The sequence below is a fragment of the Gorilla gorilla genome, chromosome 19 (genome assembly GCF_029281585.2).
Source record: "Gorilla gorilla gorilla isolate KB3781 chromosome 19, NHGRI_mGorGor1-v2.1_pri, whole genome shotgun sequence".
NCBI classification, from domain to species: domain Eukaryota; kingdom Metazoa; phylum Chordata; class Mammalia; order Primates; family Hominidae; genus Gorilla; species Gorilla gorilla.
The window spans coordinates 37,927,037-37,946,693 of record NC_073243.2 but is presented as its reverse complement, the minus strand read 5'-3'; the positions used below and the strand labels follow the sequence as shown (position 1 = coordinate 37,946,693).

General features: G+C 39.1%; 1 protein-coding gene across 2 annotated transcripts in view; it reads left to right on the top strand.

Annotated features, from left to right (window-relative positions):
• Window positions 1-19,657, top strand: part of ARHGEF28 (Rho guanine nucleotide exchange factor 28) — a 314,786-nt gene that overhangs the window by 132,689 nt on the left and 162,440 nt on the right. For both annotated transcript variants that reach the window (XM_031003474.3, XM_031003473.3), the window contains exons 5-6: window positions 13,997-14,180; window positions 16,601-16,781. In XM_031003474.3, coding sequence (XP_030859334.3) covers window positions 13,997-14,180; window positions 16,601-16,781 — 365 coding nt within the window. The remainder of the gene's footprint in view (window positions 1-13,996; window positions 14,181-16,600; window positions 16,782-19,657) is intronic.

Below are 19,657 nucleotides of genomic sequence, written 5' to 3'. Positions count from 1 at the left end.
AGAAAAGGAAAAGAAATACAGAGGCCCGAAAGGACTTTAGAAGAAATTTATAAGAGTTAGGGTTATCTAGCAGTTCTTTTTTTCCCCTAAATATATTATTATTTTTAATTCAATAGCTTTTTGGGGAACAGTAGATGTTTGGTCCAGCAGTTCTTAAAATGTGTCTTGATTGTTCGGTGTTCACTTAAGTTTAAAAAGCAGTTTTAATATTGCTTCTTATCTGCAGGAAAAGCCATTACATAGGAATTAACAGTTCATTACAAAAGAGTGGATGGGAACTACTCATTTTATGTGACAGCCACATCTTGCTTCAGGCCACATACCCTGACACTTCTAGGCAACAAGAGAAGGGAATATGTGGCCTAGCAATGTTTGACAGAGAAAAATATCTGTTTCTCTTTCTTTGAATACAGAAAAGAGATCTGTAGCCAGTAGGAAGCAAGATTTGTTTAATGTTTGAAATGGAGCGTGGCTTGTGTTTTTATCTTTGAATACTGTCTGCTGGCTGTAGATATAGAAAGAAAATAGACCAAGGCCCCAGAGCCTGGCACTGTGGGTTGGCCTGATGACTGCACTGTGTCCAGGTCTTACTAACCAGAGAAGGGCAAACTGATTTATAAGACTTACTTGCTGGCCCACAGATGAAGTAAAATGTCAGCTTTGTTACTCTGCCATAAAGCTCTGTACTGGACAGCAAGTTTGAAATAACATTAGCTGAAACACCGGTGGGTAGGAAACCCATAAAGGACAGATTTATTACAAAATACAAGAAATACAAGTTTCCAGTGTTTTTTTTTTTTAAGTTTTGAAATCAATACATTATGGGTAACAACTGATTCAGGGGTTTTGTATGTTTCTCTTGGAAATCTTGACACTTTTCAAGGGGTTGTGTACACACTCAGTATTTCTGTCTAGCCTTCTGTCACTTCTGATAGTATCTAATGGGACAAACATCTCCACACCTTTTCTGACATTTCAAGCTGGTAGTATACTCCTTCTGTTGCTAAGGCAACCCACTGGATGAACACTAGGGGTGGAGAGAATGTTCTTTAGATCCTATGGCACTTGTTATGATGGTAAATCGATAAAATTGTTTTACAGTTCTCAGCTACATATATGTATATTATTTGTGAAGCTTTAAATCCTTAATTTTAAAATGTCTTCTTTGTCTTACATTCCTTTTGTAGTTTTTAATTTTTGAGGAATATGTTTTCTGGCAGTAAAGAATTTAATATAGAATTAAACTTCTAAGGAAAAGGACTCCTCTCCCCCCAATCATTTGAATTCATTTTTCAGTTTAAGTAAGTAAACTCTTATTGAACACATTCTCTGTTTAAGGTACTACATGTTAAATAAGAAACAGCAGCTTAAACCCTTCCTTAAAAAATAAGCTTCCTACTTTTGTCTGGCAACAATGGCCCTTATACTGGAATAGAGAATTACGCACTTACTCTCACTTCTGGGAAATAGAACGTAGAGTTGGATTCCGGTCACTCTCTCTCCCTCAATTATAATTTTCAAGAACAAAAAATGTAAATGGAAGCAAACAGCCTACCCAATGTGCTTCCCAAAGGATTTGGGACTGTAGAAGGTTTTTGAAGTCCCATTCCTGGCTTACCTCCTCTGGGGCTTTTCTCCCCTTAAAACGTAGCAGGATGCATATAGCAGTTTTTGCTTGCACGCAGGGGATTAAAGCTGAATTTAAAAAATGACAGTAACCAAGGAATATCCTCATAACCTTGAAGGAGAAAGTTAAAATTTTGCTATTCTCATAGATTTCTTAATGGGATTTGAATGCTGGCAGTTGTCCTTGTACTATTTTATCTACAAACCAAATGAAATATTGGTTTGTAGATAAAACATTGGTTTTAAAACTACCAATGTTTGGAGGTTAAAATCCCCACGGTCGAAAAAGTTGGGTAGGAGAGATCTGGGGAGGAGAGTGAGGCAGGGAGCCAGAAGAGATGGTACATTCTTAGGGAAATGAATAATTGTGCGTCCTGTTCCAAAGTCCCCCTTTACTTGGCCCAGTGTTGTTTAAGAGGCCTTGTCTTGACTCTCTCAAATATAAGCCTTGGTGTGGGGATGAAGCTGTATGGATAGAAACCTCAAAAAATCTTCTGTAATCCTACCCTAGGTCCCCATATACCTACTGTCCTTTTCCACACCTATAACTGTAGTTGCTTTTATTTTGCAAGTTTGACATGAGAATGTACGTGTGCTGTGAATGGCGACACATCAGGTCAATATCTGGAGGAGAGGAGAAGCATGAGTGACGGATGTGAGCCTGGGTCCTTAGAATTTGCTCAGCTCAAGTTCCTTCTGCTTATTTTTCCCTCACTCTCAATTTGCTGATTTTTTTTAAGATGGGGTCTTGCTGTATTGCCCAGGCTGGTCTCAGACTTCTGGGCTCAAGTGATTCTCTTTCCTCATCCTCCCTAGTAACTGGGACTATAGGTGTGTGCCACCACAACTGGGTAATTTTTTTTTTTTTTTTTTTTTTAAGAGATGAAGGTCTTGCTATATTTCTCAGGCTGGTCTCCAACTCCTGGGCTCAAACGATCCACCTACCTCAGCCTCTGAGTAGCTGGGACTACAGGAATGAGCCACCACACCTGGCTGGTTCTATCTTTCCTTGCCGTCTTTAAAAAAATCTATTTTGAGGCTGAGTGTGGTGGCTCACACCTGTAATCCCAGCACTTTGGGAGGCTGAGGTGGGTGGATCACTTGAGGTCAGGAGTTCAAGACCAGCCTGACCAATATGGTGAAACCGTGTCTTTACTAAAAATACAAAAATTAGCCAGGCGTGGTGGTGCATGCCTGTAATCCCAGCTACTTGGGAGGCTGAGGCAGGAGAATTGCATGAACCCAGGAGATGGAGGTTGCAGTGAGCCAAGATCACACCACTGCACTCCAACCTGGGTGACAAAGCAAGACTCCCTCTCAAAAAAAAAAAAAAAAAAAACCAAACAACAACAACAACAAAATCTATTTTGAGCTTTTTATTCTTGTATAAATTTTTCTTCACTACTCCCATCTTCCCATCTGCAGTTTATAATAGGAGATACAAGTATATAAGTATTACATGAGTCAATCCCTGATTTTTAAAAAGTAGTCCCCAATTCTTGTAGTATATGACTCTCCTATGTTTCTTGTCAACACATTTAATTTTTATAGTCTTGATTTCTTTTGTTGTTGGCTTTAATGTATTTTTCCTTGACAAGTACATGAGATATATCACTGCAGTTGGGGCCAATTCAAGCCATCCTTTGTATAATGAGAGGCATAATAGTTAAGAACTTGAGTTTTGGAGGTAGAAAAATCTAGGTTCAAATCCTTCATGTTCCATATACTACTTAAGTGAGCCTAAGCAATTGCATAATTATGTCAAGGCTTAGTTTCTGCCCCTATAAAATAAGGATAGTAATAGTACATACATCATAGAATGGCTGTCAGGATTAAATGAGATAATGCATATAAAGTGCTGAATAAAGGTTAGCTCTTTATAGAAACAAGAAAGGTAAAATCCTTATCATAGTCACTGACAGTGAGTAAGAATGAAAGAAGAAATGTTGGTGTGGTGGTTCATTTCTTTTTTTCATTCATGGATAATCGTTGCCCATCTGTATTCCTGGTTGACTTTTTTCCAACCTCCCCTTCCTCCCTCCAGATATGGCAGCATCTTTTATAGTGATTTCCTGTTTGGTTTATCCCATTTACCTTCCTCTTCTAGTCTCACCAGAATATCCCTTGTTGATTGTGCCTTACTGGTGAAGGAAAGGATGAAATCATCCATTGAAGCTGTAGCTCATACCCAAAGAGTGTAATATTTCTAATATTTCTCAATCCGGGACTTTGGACACAAGACACTGGCTTCCAGTGCAAGGGCACTGAATGGACCCTGCCTGGCTGTAGGCGAATGGCCAGTTTCCTGGTTGTGTTTGAAGGCAGACTTCCAATGCAGACTTCAAAGGGCCATCTGCGAGGCATGATGAGTCCACACTTTTTCTGCTAGTCAATAATAAAATTAGACTGCAGTGTATTTTCATTTGTCTTCCAAACAGAACAGCGTCCCTGGAGAGTCAAGTGGGGGGGCGTCTGAGAATTCTAGCTCATCTGGGGTGTAAGGGGAGATCTTGCAGAAGAGTGCCTGCACACAGTTGGCTATCAGCAAATATCTGTTGAGTGAAATGAATGGTAGACTTGAATCATAGCCTGGAAGCAACATTAACAAATGAAAGAAAAATCGATACAGGCTAGAAAGGAGGAGGTATGCCATAATTGCTACTTACAACACCTGATGACCGCCTGCTGCCCAAAGCATGGGATTACAGCACATTTGTCTTAATAGCACATCTGATACAATTACAGTGCACGGTAAGCAGGCAGCTAGTCCTTACAATTATGCCTTTAAATTGTGACCACAGGAAAATTGTTTTCAAACATACCATATATCTATTTAGTGACTGTTTATTGTAGTTTTTTGTATTAAAAAGATCAGACAAATGTGTAAAACTGCTTAGTCCCCCCAATACTGGCTTTTATAGTTCTTGACAGCCCTGTCCCATTTGTTATTTTCGTTACAGCCCCCTGGCAATCCCAGGTAGTAGGCCGGGCAGTTATCATGTCCGTTTTACAGATCAAGCAACTTGAAACTTGAGAATTAAATGGCTTTCCATTTCATTCTAGCTGTTAGCTGGAGGCTTGCTATGTGTTCAAATCCAGAGCTTTGAATCCTTGGTCTCCCCATCTTTGCACCATACAGTGTTGTATCTGGATTCTTAATATCTTATACTGGTGGCTACATGCATAATTTAGTTTGGAAATATCCTCAGAATGTGAAGGTCAAAAATTGAGTTGCCATCTTGAAATTCTGATGAAGACTTTTCAAAGTTGCAACTGATTTAGTATTCATTCCACAAGCTAAAATAAAGTATATCTTGCCAATATGAGATGCAAAATCCAGGAAGTACATTTCAGTGTTATACAGCACTATGTGAATTTTCTGGAATGAATGTGTGTGTGATGGGTGTTTTCCCAAATTATTTTCAGGTGATCTTCAGCCAGAGGTGGTTGTAATACGAGTGCCTCAACTGTGCTGAAGCAGAAAACAAGTTTTAGGGAGGAAAAACCTGCCATTATGCTTGTTTCAGTCCTCCTCCTCTACCTTTTGGGCTTATGATCCAGCCATGCCAACCATGTTGGTCTTGCGCTCTGTGGAATGTCCTGATTTCATGTCTTTCTTATGAGTGTGTTTGTATTTGCAGTTCCTATCCTGGACTCACCAACCTCAGATCTCCTGTTTACAAAAGGCTGATTTGTTTATCTACATGCCAGAGCTCTGAGTAGGCTGTGTAAATGGAAGATGCTCTAAGGCACAACCCCTTTCTCATTCTTACTGAGAATCCTGAAAACATCTTAAAGATTGTGTATGATACCCATGCCAAATTATCTCTTCTACTCTCTATGTAAATTTTTAATAATTTTTTTCATTGGACTTTTTGTTCATCATTTTTGGCATTTTATAAATATCTGTAAATTTTTATATCATGATACATGATGTAGGTTGAATTAATTTAACATGCAGATTTGTTTTCTTGTAGTCCAGACAGTTTCCTTACTTCTATTCACATTCTTTGTGTCTAGAACTACAAACAATGAACTAAGCCTAAAGCTGTAGTTCATCACATAGTGATTTCATGGGCCAGATATTTATAGACAGTCCCTGATTTATGATGGTTTGATTTATGATTTTGATTTTATCATTGTGTGAAAGGTGATGGTGTGAAAGCAATATACATTCAGTAGAAAGTGTACTTCAAATTTTGAATTTTGACCTTTTCCTGGGCTAGGCCATATGCAGTATGATACTCTTGTGATGCTGGACAGTAACGGTGAGCCATGGCTCCCAGTCAGCCAGCCACACAATCACAAGAGTAATCAGTCAATACTCCACAGTGCATTGTGTGGCCAGTGGTTTTTGGATATTGTGTTTTGTGTTTGGCCATCTCATCATATCTACAAAACACCGATTTTCAACTTACACTATTTTCTACTTATGACTGGTTTATTGAGATATAATTCCATCGTAAGTCAAAGAGTATCTGTATTTTATTCTGAACAAAAGTAAGCTAGCTGTATGCTTCTCAAGGGCAGGGACCACCACACTCATCTTTGTATCCACAGGGTCTGGCAGATAATAATGGTCTCTCATTCAATGTTTGTCTACTGAATGACTTAGATGAACAAATTGAGACCTGCATGAATACATATGTGGCTTTGGAAATCAGAATAAAACTTATTTTAATGAGTTGAATTTAATGTGAATTAAAAAAATTAGTCTTCTAAAAATGTATTGTGTTGCATACATTTCAATGGCTCCACTCAGGTGTTGTGAAACATTACTTAGCCCTAAAAAATATAAGTACTTCTGAATTAACTTGTATTGAAAAATATTATTTGCTTCTAGATTATTGTATCCATCACATTTTTGCTTTAATATTTTGCTAAATGTTTAAGCTCTTTCCTGGTTTAGCAGTAAGTAATGTAGGTTAAAAATAACTTGTAAAACTCACAGAAAACTCTTTTTGTTGTTCTTTGGTAAAATCTTATACCTAATAGATCTTAATTAAGAGCTGACTGGGTAGGCTGTGTTATGAAAGGAAGATATAGGTTTGTATTTTGCTAACCACTTATTAATTTAAATTAGCAGATCCCAACTCTGGCTTTGCATTGGAATCACTTGAGAATATTTGGAAAAGTGTGATGACTTGGCCCTGCCCCAGAAGTTCTGATTTAATTTTTCTGGAGGGCCTTAAACATCAGTCTTATTAAAAAATAATAAAATAAGTTAGATAATTAACCAAGGTCTCCAGAACTCAGAATCACTGCTAGAGGAAATGTAAGTTATTACAACCATTTTTGGAAAACACAGCAGCATTAACTAATACATTTAGAGAAACTAATATCTCATAACAAATCTGTTCCATAGCAATTCCATTCCTACCTATAAACCCTAGCAAGAAAACATGCTGATATGGTTTGGCTGTGTCCCCACCCAAATCTCACCTTGAATTGTAACTCCCACAATTCCTACATGTCATGGGAGAAACTGTGTGAGGTGATTGAATTATAGGGGTGGGTCTTTCCTGTACTATACTCATGATAGTGAATGAGTCTCATGAGATCTGATGGTTTTTAAAACGGGAGTTTCCCTGCACAAGCTCTCTCTTGCCGCCACCATGTAAGAAGTGCCTTTTGCCTTCTGCTGTGATTGTGAGGCCTCCCTAGCCATATGGAATTGCAAGTCCATTAAACCACTTTCTTTTGTAAATTGCCCAGTCTCAGGTATGTCTTTATCAGCAGCATGAAAATGGATTAATACAATAAATTGGTACCACTAGAGTGGGGTGCTGCTGAACAGATACCTGAAAATGTGGAAGCAACTTTGGAACTGGGTAACAGGCAGGGGTTGGAACAATTTGGAGGGCTCAGAAGAAAACAGGAAAATGTGCAAAAGTTTGGAACTTCCTAGAGACTTGTTGAATGGCTTTGCCCAAAATGATTATAGCAATATGGACAATAAATTCCAGGCTGAGGTAGTCTCAGATGGAAATGAGGAACTTGTTGAGAACTGGAGCGAAGGTTACGTTTTAGCAAAGAGACTGACAGCATTTTGCTCCTGTGCTAGAGATTCATGGAATTTTGAACTTGAGAGCCATGATTTAAGACATCTGGCGGAAGAAATTTCTAAGCAGCAAAGCCTTCAAGAAGTGACTTGGGTGCTGTTAAAGGCATTCAGTTTTATAAGGGAAGCAGAGCATAAAAGTTTGGAAAATTTTCGGCCTGACAATGCAATAGAAAAGAAAATCCCATATTCTGAGGAGAAATTCAAGCTGGCTGCAGAAATTTGTGTAAGTAATGAAGAACTGAATATTAATCCCCAAGACAATGGGGAAAATGTCTCCAGCACATGTCAGAGGGCTTCATGGGAGCCCCTCCCATTACAGGCCCAGAGGCCTAGGAGGAAATGGTTTCATGGGCTGGGCCCAGGGTCCCTATGTTGTGCAGCCTAGGGACTTGGTGCCTGGCATCCCAGCTGCTCCAGCCGTAGCTGAAAGGAACCAACACAGAACTCAGGCCATGGCTTCTGAGGGTGCAAACCTCAAGCCTTGGCAGCCTCCACATGGTGTTGAACCTGCAAGTGCACGGAAGTTAAGAATTGAGGTTTGGGAACCTAGATTTCAAAGAATGTATGGAAATGCCTGTATGTCCATGGCAAAAGTTTGCTGCAGGGGTGGGGCTTTCATGGAGAACCTCTGCTAGGGTAGTGTGGAAGGGAAATGTGAGGTGGGACACCCCACACAGAGTTCCTACTGGGACACTGCCTAGTGGAGCTGTGAGAAGAGGGCCACAATCTTCCGGACCCCAGAATGGTAGATCCACTGACAGCTTGCGCTGTGCGCCTGGAAAAGCCACAGACACTCAATATCAGCCCATGAAAGCAGCTGGGAGGGAGGCTTTACCCTGCAAAGCCACAGGGGCAGAGCTGCCCAAGACCATGGGAAACCACCTCTTGCATCAGTGTGACCTGGATATGAGACATGGAGTCAAAGGAGATCATTTTTGGAGCTTTAAGATTTGGCTGCTCCACTGAATTTCAGACTTGCGTAGGGCCTGTAGCCTCTTTGTTTTGGCCAATTTTTCCCATTTGGAGTGAGTGTATTTACCCAATGCCTGTAACCCCATTGTATCTAGGAAGTAACTAGCTTGCTTTTGATTTTACAGGCTCATAGGCAGAAAGGGCTTGCCTTGTCTCAGATGAGACTTTTGACTGTGGACTTTTGAGTTAATGCTAAAATGAGTTAAGACTTTGAGGGACCATTGGGAAGGCATGATTGGGTTTAAAATGTAATTTGGGAGGGGTCAGGGGAAGAATGATATGATTTGGCTGTGTCCTCACCCAAATCTTATCTTGAATTATAACTCCCACAATTCCCGTGTATCATGGGAGGAACCTGGTAAGAGGTGATTGAATTATGGGGATGGGTCTTTCCTGCACTGTTCTCATGATAGTGAATGAGGCTCACGAGATCTGATAGTTTTCAAGATGGGAGTTTCCCTGCACAAGCTCCCTCTTGCCGCTGCCATGTAAGAAGTGCCTTTTGCCTTCCACCATGATTGTGAGGCCTCCCTAGCCATGTGGAACTGTAAGTCCATTAAACCTCTTTCTTTTGTAAATTGCCCAGTCTCAGGTATGTCTTTATCAGCAGCATGAAAATGGACTAATACACACACAAATATCAGAAAAAATATTTTACCCTGTGTCTGTATGTATATATATATGTGTGTGTGTGTGAGAGAGAGAGGCAGAGGGAGACAGAGACAGAAAAACAGAGAGATACACTCATACCAATGGACCTCAGGAGTGCAAATACCCTTCCTCCTTTCCTAGTCACATTCTCTTTTTCCTAACAGGTATTGTGCTGACTTTTATAGCAGCCATTTCCTTGCTTTTCTTTACAGTGTTACAACCTATGTATATATGCCTGAGTAATAATTTTAACTTTTACTCTTCTTGAACTTCATATTAATTGAAACATATCCTGTGTATTTTGTGACTTGATTTTTCCCTTTTGACATTATATTCATTACTTCCTTCTGTGTTAATCTGTAATTCATTTTGATTGTTAGAATATTGTTGTATGATTGCACTGCAATTTATTCCATTGATGAACATTAAGATTACTTTGAATTTTGACCATTTACATTTTTTGCATGGTTTCTTGCTAGGATTTATAGGTAGGAATGGAATTGTTGTGGACTGGATTTGCGTTAGTTTCTCTGACTTTATTAGATAATGTTGCTGTGTTTTCCAAAGGGGTTGTAACAGTTTACATTTCCTCTAGCAGTGATTGTGAGTTCTGGAGACCTTGGTTAATTATTTAACCTATTTTATTATTTTTTAGTAGACATTTTAAGAACAGGTTTAGGTTCATGGCAAAATTGAGTGGAAGATACAGATATTTCCCATATATTCCCTGCCCCTACACATGCACAGCCTCCCCTATTATCAATACGCCCCACAGAGTGGCACATTTGGTTATGATCGATTAGCCTACGTTTGAGAGGTTAATTTATTCTTTAATCTTCCAAGCTAAGCCTTTGGCTAATTGAAAGGTATGGCCAGATCTTGTGTAGATATGATAATGGTTCTAAATTGACCAGTAACAAAACCACTTTCCTTTAGTAACACTTAAACTCTCTGACCTTCCTTGCCCTTGTGCTTCAGATGCCTGGAAGCTTTGACCTGTGCTGTTTTTGCAGATAGTAACCATAGAGTTAGGACAGGATTGAATACTCTTAGGAACCTTGGATCTTTATTGTGACAGACTCATTTCATGGGCAAAGAAACTGATGCCCGGCAGAGTGAGAAGCACAAACTCTGCACTCCCTTCCTATCTGGGGCAGATGGACTCCTGTTATGCAGTAAGGAATGGCTTATTGAATGGCACAGCCTGTTCAGTTCCTTTTTGTGTCTTGGTGTTCATGCTCTCATGATGTTATAGGTCGTACCTTTTAATGTTTGCCATTAGAGCAATTATTAGTAATTCTGCTTTGGTTACATCAGTTCAAATAACTCCTGGCACCAACCAAACAGGAAGAGACATTTATTTAGTTAAAGAAATTATTTTAAACACTCCCACCTCTGCCAAATTGTATAACCTCTTTCCACAGTTTGTTTTCCTGGCTGCCGTTAAGAAATCTGAAACTCTGTAACAGGCAGAATTATTTATATATGTCATGATGCTTCCTATTTCAAGCTGTTTGCCTCGCTCTGCACTCTGAACTTTCATACTGAATGAGAAAGCTCTCTCTTACAACATTTTGGTCAGTTTTTATTTGTTTTCTTTAAACATCAGAAGATTCTCTCTTCCCCTGCCTTACCTCCTCCCCGGGAAGTGGGTAGATTCTCAGAAAGAGAGGCAACAGTGAGCCATTCAGGCCTGCATGTTTACTGTTCTCTCTCATTGAACAAGATGTGAGGATGGAGCCAGAAGGAGAGAAGAGGGAGCTGGATTAGCAGAACAAGCTTGGAGAGCTCTCCTGGTAGAGGAAACAGATCTGCCCACACTCACACTGTTGGTCAGGTTGAATACAGTGAAATATACTCCAGGTTCAATGGTATTTAGGGCATTGCACCAGACATGGCAGAAAGTGTTACTTAAATTGATACCATGCTTTCCTTTACCAATGGTATAATTTGAAAAGGGAACACAAAAGGTTTAGATGTTCCCTTTTGATCATTTTTTTGGAAAGGGAAAGAAAATTACAATCCATACAACTATGGAATATTTCTCACTATATTCAGATTAGGAAATATGTCTTAGAAATTCCATCCAGCCCGGGTGCGGTGGCTCATGCCTGTAATCCCAGCACTTTGGGAGGCCAAGGCGAGTGGATCACCTGAGGTCAGGAGTTCAAGACCAGACTGGCATGGTCAACATGGTGAAAACCTGTGTCTACTGAAAATACAAAAATTAGCTGGGGGTGATGGCACGTACCTGTAATCCTAGCTACTCAGGAGGCTGAGGCAGGAGAATCACTTGAAACTGGGAGGCAGAGGTTGCAGTGAGCCAAGATTGCACCACTGCACTCCAGCCTGGGCAACAGAGTGAGACTCCATCTCAAAAAAAAAAAAGGAGAGAAATTCCATCTTAGTATGCCTGGTTAATATCTCATGCTGACAGGTTTTCCTGTGTTGGGGAGTACACATGCACATATGTGTGCATATGTATATTTGTTACCTGATCTTAACAAGTCTATTCCTGGTTATTATTTAAAAAGGAAGAAAAATACAAATATTATCCAACATTTTAGATACCCTGCTGGGAATCTAAAAACAAAAACCTCACTTTTTAATCAGAGGAGTATAATGGTCAAAAGTTAAAGGATAAAATAGTCAAAGATAAGTTCTCTAATAGCTAACATAGCTTTTTAATTTTCATAAAGCTGAAGATATCAAGTATATTAAACAAATGTCTGGCAGGAGTGTATTGCCTTGTCTGTTTTTAGATATTTTGGTATTTTGAATGTTATTTTACTGAGGGGATGTGTTCCGTGTCACACAGATGATTGATAGAGCAAATATACTGGTAAGTTGGTGGCATTTCACTGTGATGAGTTCATTTACATATTTTAAGTATAATGCCTTACATTCATTGATCTAGCTATCTATATCTCTATAGATATAGATATATAAATAATTAAAAATGTAAACTAAGCCTTTTATTTGCATTCGTTTATGGTGGAGTGTTTCCTTCTAATTGTTTCAAATTAGAGCTTTGTAGAAACCTGGCTTCCCAAATATCATCATTACCACAGCCTGCAGGTAGGACAAAGCTGAGTTTATTGCCTACTATGGTATGGGAGAACACCACCTCCACAGGGCCTTAGAGGTGTCTTGAAGGGGGAGCTGTGAGGTGAGGTGAGAATTTATTGATAACTTGAAGTTTGGCTTAATGAGGGTCTTTTTTTTGAGACAGGGCCTCACTTTGTGGCCCAGGTTGGAGTGCAGTGGTGCAATCTCTACTCACTGCAACCTCTGCCTCCTGGGCTCAAGCGATCCTCCCACCTCAGCCTGCTGATTAGCTGGGACCACAGGCAAGTGCCACCATGCCCATTTAATTTTTGTATTTTTTGTAGACAGTGGATTTTACCACATTCACCAGGCTGGTCTTGAGCTCCTGGGCTCAAGTGATCCTCCCGCATTGGCCTCCCAAAGTGCTGGGATTAAGGCATTAGCCACCACGCCTGGCCTTATAAAGGTTTTTAATGTTGGGGATGGTGGTGGGTGGGGCATGTTGGACAGGAAAGGAGCTTGATCAGGACTCGGGAAGGATCATAATGTAGTTAGGATTGCTTTTAGGGTTCAAACTGCCTTTTATTGGTTTCTACTGAACAGTTGGTTAGTCTTGCGGAAGGTTCCTATAATGAGCAATCATTCATTTGCCTGGGCAAGTGGCTCCTGGAATAGTAAAATTGTGCTAATGAAGATAATGGAATAGTAAGATAGTGTTAATACGGACAGGAAACTGTGGAGAAGTAGGTCATTTTGTTCTCAGTGTCCATTTTACAGTGAACAATTCAGTGTACAGACTATTCAAACTAAGTAATTTAAATACACACAAACCGTAGAGATTTTAACAGCCAATTGCCATTCAACTCCTCAAACGCTAAATGGCTTTCGTTTGCCAGATACTATGCTAGGTATTAGGAATAAAATACCTCAAGGACCCCTCCGCCTGGAAGATGACAACAGAGAGTGGCAAACACCACAGTGGAGCTGATGCACACAGACCGACCAAGGGCCCTCTGTGCAGGGGCCTTACAGGTCGAGCCTCCTGAGCAGAGCAACGGGGTGGCTTTGGCAATATTGACATAATCTCAGGGATTTAGTAGATGGGTAAAAGCACTGCTGTGAGGTTTGAGAATGACCCATATGAAGCCATTTCTCTTGCGGCTTCTTATCAGGGGAGGAGCAGCTCTGAGGACAAAGGGTGGAAATGGAGGTCCCTCTACAGTCTTGGCCTCTGAGAGCCTCCCTGCCTGAGCAGCAGGATCTCCTCAAGGAACTCTTTGCATATCAACAAGTGTCTGTTTCCAAAGGATGGTCCTTTCCTAGAACCTGCTTCCCTAGATGACTGCACTGCATGTCTAGTGAAAGATGACGTGAATGTGTAGTGCAACGGGTGGAAAGAACACTCTACCTGTGCTCAGCGGACCTGTCCCCAGCACCTACTGCCTACCTGGGCATTCACAAAAATCTTGAACTCTCCAAATTTGTAAAATGAGATACAGTGATTGGGTGCCATTGTTAATTTCTTCCAACTCTGACATTCTTATTATGTCTAAATACATTGTCCCTTTGATAAAATGTGTAAAACAAACTTTGTAAATGGAGGAACTAATATGGTATGTGTTTTTTCCTCTTCAGTATCTTCTCACAGAGAATCTCTTCTACACCTGGCTATGAGATGGGGCCTGGCTAAACTTTCCCAGTTCTTCTTATGTCTCCCGGGGGGAGTCCAGGCCTTGGCTTTACCCAACGAAGAGGGTGCCACACCATTAGACTTAGCTTTACGTGGAGGACACTCCAAGCTGGTGGAAGATGTCACAAAGTGAGTTTAGCTACTTGATAGTCTCTCTCTTATTTGTATAAAGTTGGCCAAGCATTATAGAAAAATGGAAATAACCAAACCACAAGCTAATGTTGGTTTATGTTTTACTGTTAGCTCTCATGCATATATAGAGATCATATAAACAGATATACTGATATAATTGGTATTAATGTTTCATGAGGGTGAGATAGGAAAAAAGGTCTCAAAAGGCTCTGAAAGGAGTGATAATGAAAAAAAATTGGGGAAACACTAGCATTTAGATTTCAGCTTAAATGTCAACCCCTTCTGTGTTATTCTCTTTGATGATTATGATTAATTCAGAATGTTAAATATGAGTAACATCATGACTAATTCACAATATTATATGTGTGGTCATTTGTTTCATATATATCTCTTAATCATTTGAGGTCTGGGACTATTTCTGTTTTACCCATTGCAATGCTGTAGTACAATGTCCAGCACATAATATTTGTTGAAAGGGTATAAATTTTTTTTTGAATCAATGAATAACAGACAAATGCTATGGTATGATTTAGTCAATTTGGTGGTCATTATGGTCTAATGAAATAATGTGAAGGAAATAATTTGTAAACTATAATGTTCTCTGTGTTAATGAGGGTATCAACACTTCCAGTGAATAATGAGTGTATTGTTGGTTACTTAGAAAGGTTCAGGTCAGCCATTATTCTTAGCTTATGAAAGAAGTATTCATATATAGTGATTTTTTTGAGAACGTGGTAAAAAACCAAAGTATAAATGGGAAAGTACGTTGAAAATTACAACATGCTACATAAATATTAACCATTGTTAGAGTAAATGCTACATAAATATTAAATATTATTAGAGTATTATTATGTGGCATGTTCAAATGGACTGGCTTTTCTTGTTTGGCTCATGGAACTCAATGTAATTAATTTATAGTTATGTAGTACGTAAGTGGACATTAGAGTAGAAATCAGAGCTTTTGGTTTATTTTTGTTTCTCATTTGATCAAATGACCATCAACCAAGGGGCAAGCCTATCTGGAGGGAATTGTCCTTTTCCTTGTTTTAACATGACCCCACTTCCTTGGCTAAAAAGGGCAAGGCAAGAACACTTCCTTTGACTCATTCATCGTGAACAATTCTGTGTTCTACTGAGGTCCTAGAGGCACACTTCATCTGTTGGTAGCTTTGTATCTTTTTACTGTGTCCAAGACGAGAAGATAACGTGTTTTAAAAGTTTCCAGGTCTAATAAATCCATTCATGGATGGGATTAGAAGTAGAGTGTAAGCTAAATTCTGGTGATATGATGATAGAGCTTCCATATTCTAAATTAACAACAATGACCTTATTGCTCAGGTTCAGAGACCATTCATCTCAGTGGCTTGATATTGGCATGGGGAGTTGTTTTCTGGAAACTTCTGGAGTCCTTGCCAGTAATGAGTGTCAAGAGTTTGGAGAGGTCCCCCAAGACTTAGAGTAAAACTGTTCTTTAAGGATCTCTTTTTGTCACTCCATCTGATGGAGATAACGTTTACTTCATTGGAAATATACTATATTTTTGTAAAGCAAACATTCATTAACAAAATTAGGTCATGTTAAAAGAGGAAAGGGGCATAGAGCTAGTTCTGTGAATTGAGGAATCTGGGAACAATCTGGTGGGATGTGACATGCTGAGGTGTGCCGTAACCCAAGAACATTAATATTTCCCCTTGAGGTTTCTTTACTGTTACTATTACAGGACCTTATAAGCCATCCAGAATATTGCGATACTAACCATGAAGGCTGCATATAATTTACAAATGTACAAATGTTCTCAGCCAAGATATAACAGAAAATAAGTGTATATTCAAGAATTTAGGTTGAAAATGTCGTTCCTTTGTGTGTGAGTGTGTTCAGAAATACAACATGATCAAATTTGTGCATGTTTTAATTTGCATAAGAAAGAATTTACAACAGTGGTACCATGTGTTATGAATATCTCACTTGTTTATGACATCCAAACCTCACCATGTTCCCTGGAGATCATATCTGTTTTCCACAGTAATCACCTAATAAACCACTGGCTGCCAGCTAATTTGTTCTACTACAGGTAGCCCCATTAAAGTGAGAGGCATCTTTTCAGATTAAAAGGAGAATGAAATGTTGAGGTAAAGTACTATGTTTAAAATTCAGTACTGTTTCATTCTTTATGTAAACCTTTAAAGTATGTAGTATATGTCAATGGTTTTCAATAGACTTCTTCTCTAGGTGGAAAAAGAAAGATGGCTTTATTAGTATCTGTTTTTATGATCTTATGTATTTATTGCACGTAGGTGACTTTCAAGGATCATTTTGCCAGTTGGATTTGTAAGATCAGGGGCAATGATCCTAAGGGCTGGGATCCTGGGGCTGGTGTCTTTGAAGCTCTGTGTGGGTTTTGATTTGTGTTGTTTCAGTTTTCAGGGCAGATGGTCCCCAAGCTTCTCCCGAGTGCAGCTCAGTGAAGAAGCCTCCTTGCATTACATTCACTCATCGGAAACGCTGACCCTGACCCTGAACCACACAGCCGAGCATTTGTTGGAGGCAGATATTAAACTCTTCCGGAAATACTTCTGGGATAGAGCCTTTCTTGTCAAGGTTTGTACATAGTGATTCTAGCATATGATAATGCATGCTTCAGAGAATGCAGGCATCAATTTCTTATTATGAGAACAGTGTTTTTTGGGGGTAGGACTTTTTTTTAATGAAACCTTGGGGGACATGAAATTGGAAACTGCATTAGATCAGTAGAATGAAGATTATTATATATTTTATAGGAGTTTGTATAATATTTTCATTTTCTTTTCTGAGCCAGTCTTTTCCATAGTTGGGTTTTAATACTTTAATATTGGATATTTTCATTAATTTATTGATTGTATTATAATTATTATCTAAAGCAGTTACATTTAGGGCTATCTTACATGTATAATATCTACTCCCGGATTATCATATTGCTAAAATGTAGTTAAGCATTTGTTCCAGTGCAGAATCCAGTACAGATTCTGCTTGAATGGAAACAGGTAAAATCCTAGTTCTTTTCCAAAGAGGTTTTCACCTTCCCATCATGGTCCAAACCCCACCTTTGGGTGCTATCATAGCATGCCCATCTCAGGGTTTAAAACATTTCAACTTTATCTCTCTTTTTTTTTTTTTTTGGTAGACTTTGAAAGAATATTAAGAATATTTCCATCTTTTAATTATGATTAATCAAGGTGTTATTTTGAGTAAGGCTTGAATAAGGCTTGAGTCAATCTAGTTGGCAGTGCTCCGGGGTCTATTGAACACACTAACCAGATCCTATGGCCTCCTGTGTTCTCAAGCACATTCCTTCACAAGACACAGGTCTCATGACTATTTAGGCTTTACAGAGTAAAAAGTCAGCTTAGAAAACCAATATTATCATTGGCCATAGTTTCAGCTTTTGTAGAATATTTGCTTCATATAATTGAAATAATGAGTTAGCCAAAAACATTATGTATCAAACAAAGATTATTATTGGCTTACTCCATATAGAGTTTTATTTAAACAGTTAAAATAAAACATGGTCTTCAGAGTATGATCTTTCTCTCTTTGCTGGGTTTTAGGGAATTTGGTGTGTAATTTTCTGACATACAGCATCACATACAGTATATACAGAATGAGGGTCTTCTTTTAAGGATGCTTGTCATTTAAAACTGCTCAAGCCGGCTGGGCATGGTGGCTCACACCTGTAATCCTGGCACTTTGGCACTTTGGGTAGCCGAGGTGGGTGGATCATGAGGTCAGGAGATCGAGACCATCCTGGCCAACATGGTGAAACATCGTCTCTACTAAAAATACAAAAATTAGCTGGGCGCAGTGGCATGCGCCTGTAGTCCTAGCTACTTGGGAGGCTGAGGCAGGAGAATTGCTTGAACCCGGGAGGCGGAGGTTGCGGTGAGCCGAGATCGCACCACTGCGCTCCAGCCTGGTGACAGAGCGAGACTCCGTCTAAAAAAAAAAAAAAAAAAAATGCTACTCAAGCCTTCAGCCATCACTGTGGTTTCTCACCAAAGCACCAAGTGGTGGTTATTCTGGCTGGGCAGATGCTTGGTTTTGCCAGCATCAGTTCCATGGGGGCAGAGCTCAGCCAAGTGCTTTTCCTCAGAAGAGATGCTCAGACAGCGGCATGGCACTTGGTGACTATCCTGAAAAGAACAGAACAAACTCTATTGAACATTTGCTTCATTATAAAATCTTCTAAAGTCTTAGGCTAGATTTGTGATTTCTCATATACATTTGAGATAATACTGATGACCTTGGGGAAGATTTACGATGAGTAAATCTAGATACCTTAATAATTTATTGTAGTGGACTTTATAATCACAAAGGCCAAATGGAGATGGCTCTCCAGTTTCTATGAGATTTTCATCTTATGAAAAACACTTGATACAAGAATCAGTTAGAGTGGAATGGCCTTATGTTCCAAGTTTCCACATCCCTCTTTTTCCTTCCTTTCTTGAGATGTATGGCTGATGTGAGCAGAGAGACCAAGAAGGAAGGGCTGAGAGATTCTTTATGGCATCCAAAGACCTTAATTCTTACTTGCCTGACAAAGCGATTCTATTGTATTCTTATCTAAATTTTTTGTGGTGCATATTACTTGATTAGATATTATTTTAAATATAAGCAGGTGGTAATTATTTTATAGGTTGTCCACACTGAAGCTTTACAACTTTGGATGATAAATATTATGAGATTACATATAGATTTTGTATAAAAAGTATTCATGCTTTATTGAATCTTATCTAAAAGTCCGTTTTTATATGACAGCTATAGATGGTGACTTTGATTTGAGTGACTGATCTGTACTCACTGAACTACAGCCCATACTCAGTCTTCTCCAAGGAGACATGTTTAGTCTCCGGGTTTGAGCATTGCTTAGTTATCTGTAGTCCTGTAGAACAATGACAGTAAAACCTTGCTGTGGAAACCTGAGTTTGCTTTACAATATATAAGAGCTCTCCAGGTGAACCCAGTCAGAAGCCATACTTTCAGAGTTGTAAAGGGTTCATACTTTTGCACTACATTTCAATTGACAGTGATGGCCTGACAGTTTCTAATAAATATTAAATGTTAAAATGGAAGGTGGTGCTAAATATCCAAACTGTAAAGACAGAATATTAGGAAATTAAATAATAGGCAAACTCGTAGCCGTATCTTTTAATCACTTTTTAGTTATTTCCTCATAACAATCCAAATGCTGATAATTTCACTCTACAGCTTGGCTAAAATTAATAAGCAACTAGGAAATTTAAGTTTTTAAAGGTATATTCAAAATTACTTATAAGGATAAAAATTAAGTTTGAATATATTCTATTTTCAAGAGAAAATAGCATTTCCTTATTTCAAGTTTTGTTGTGTAATCAGAAACCAGCATTGCCTTGATGTTCTTTTCTCATATAGCCTTGGCGACTCTCACTCTCTTCATTGAAAGACGGGGGGTCAGGGCTAAG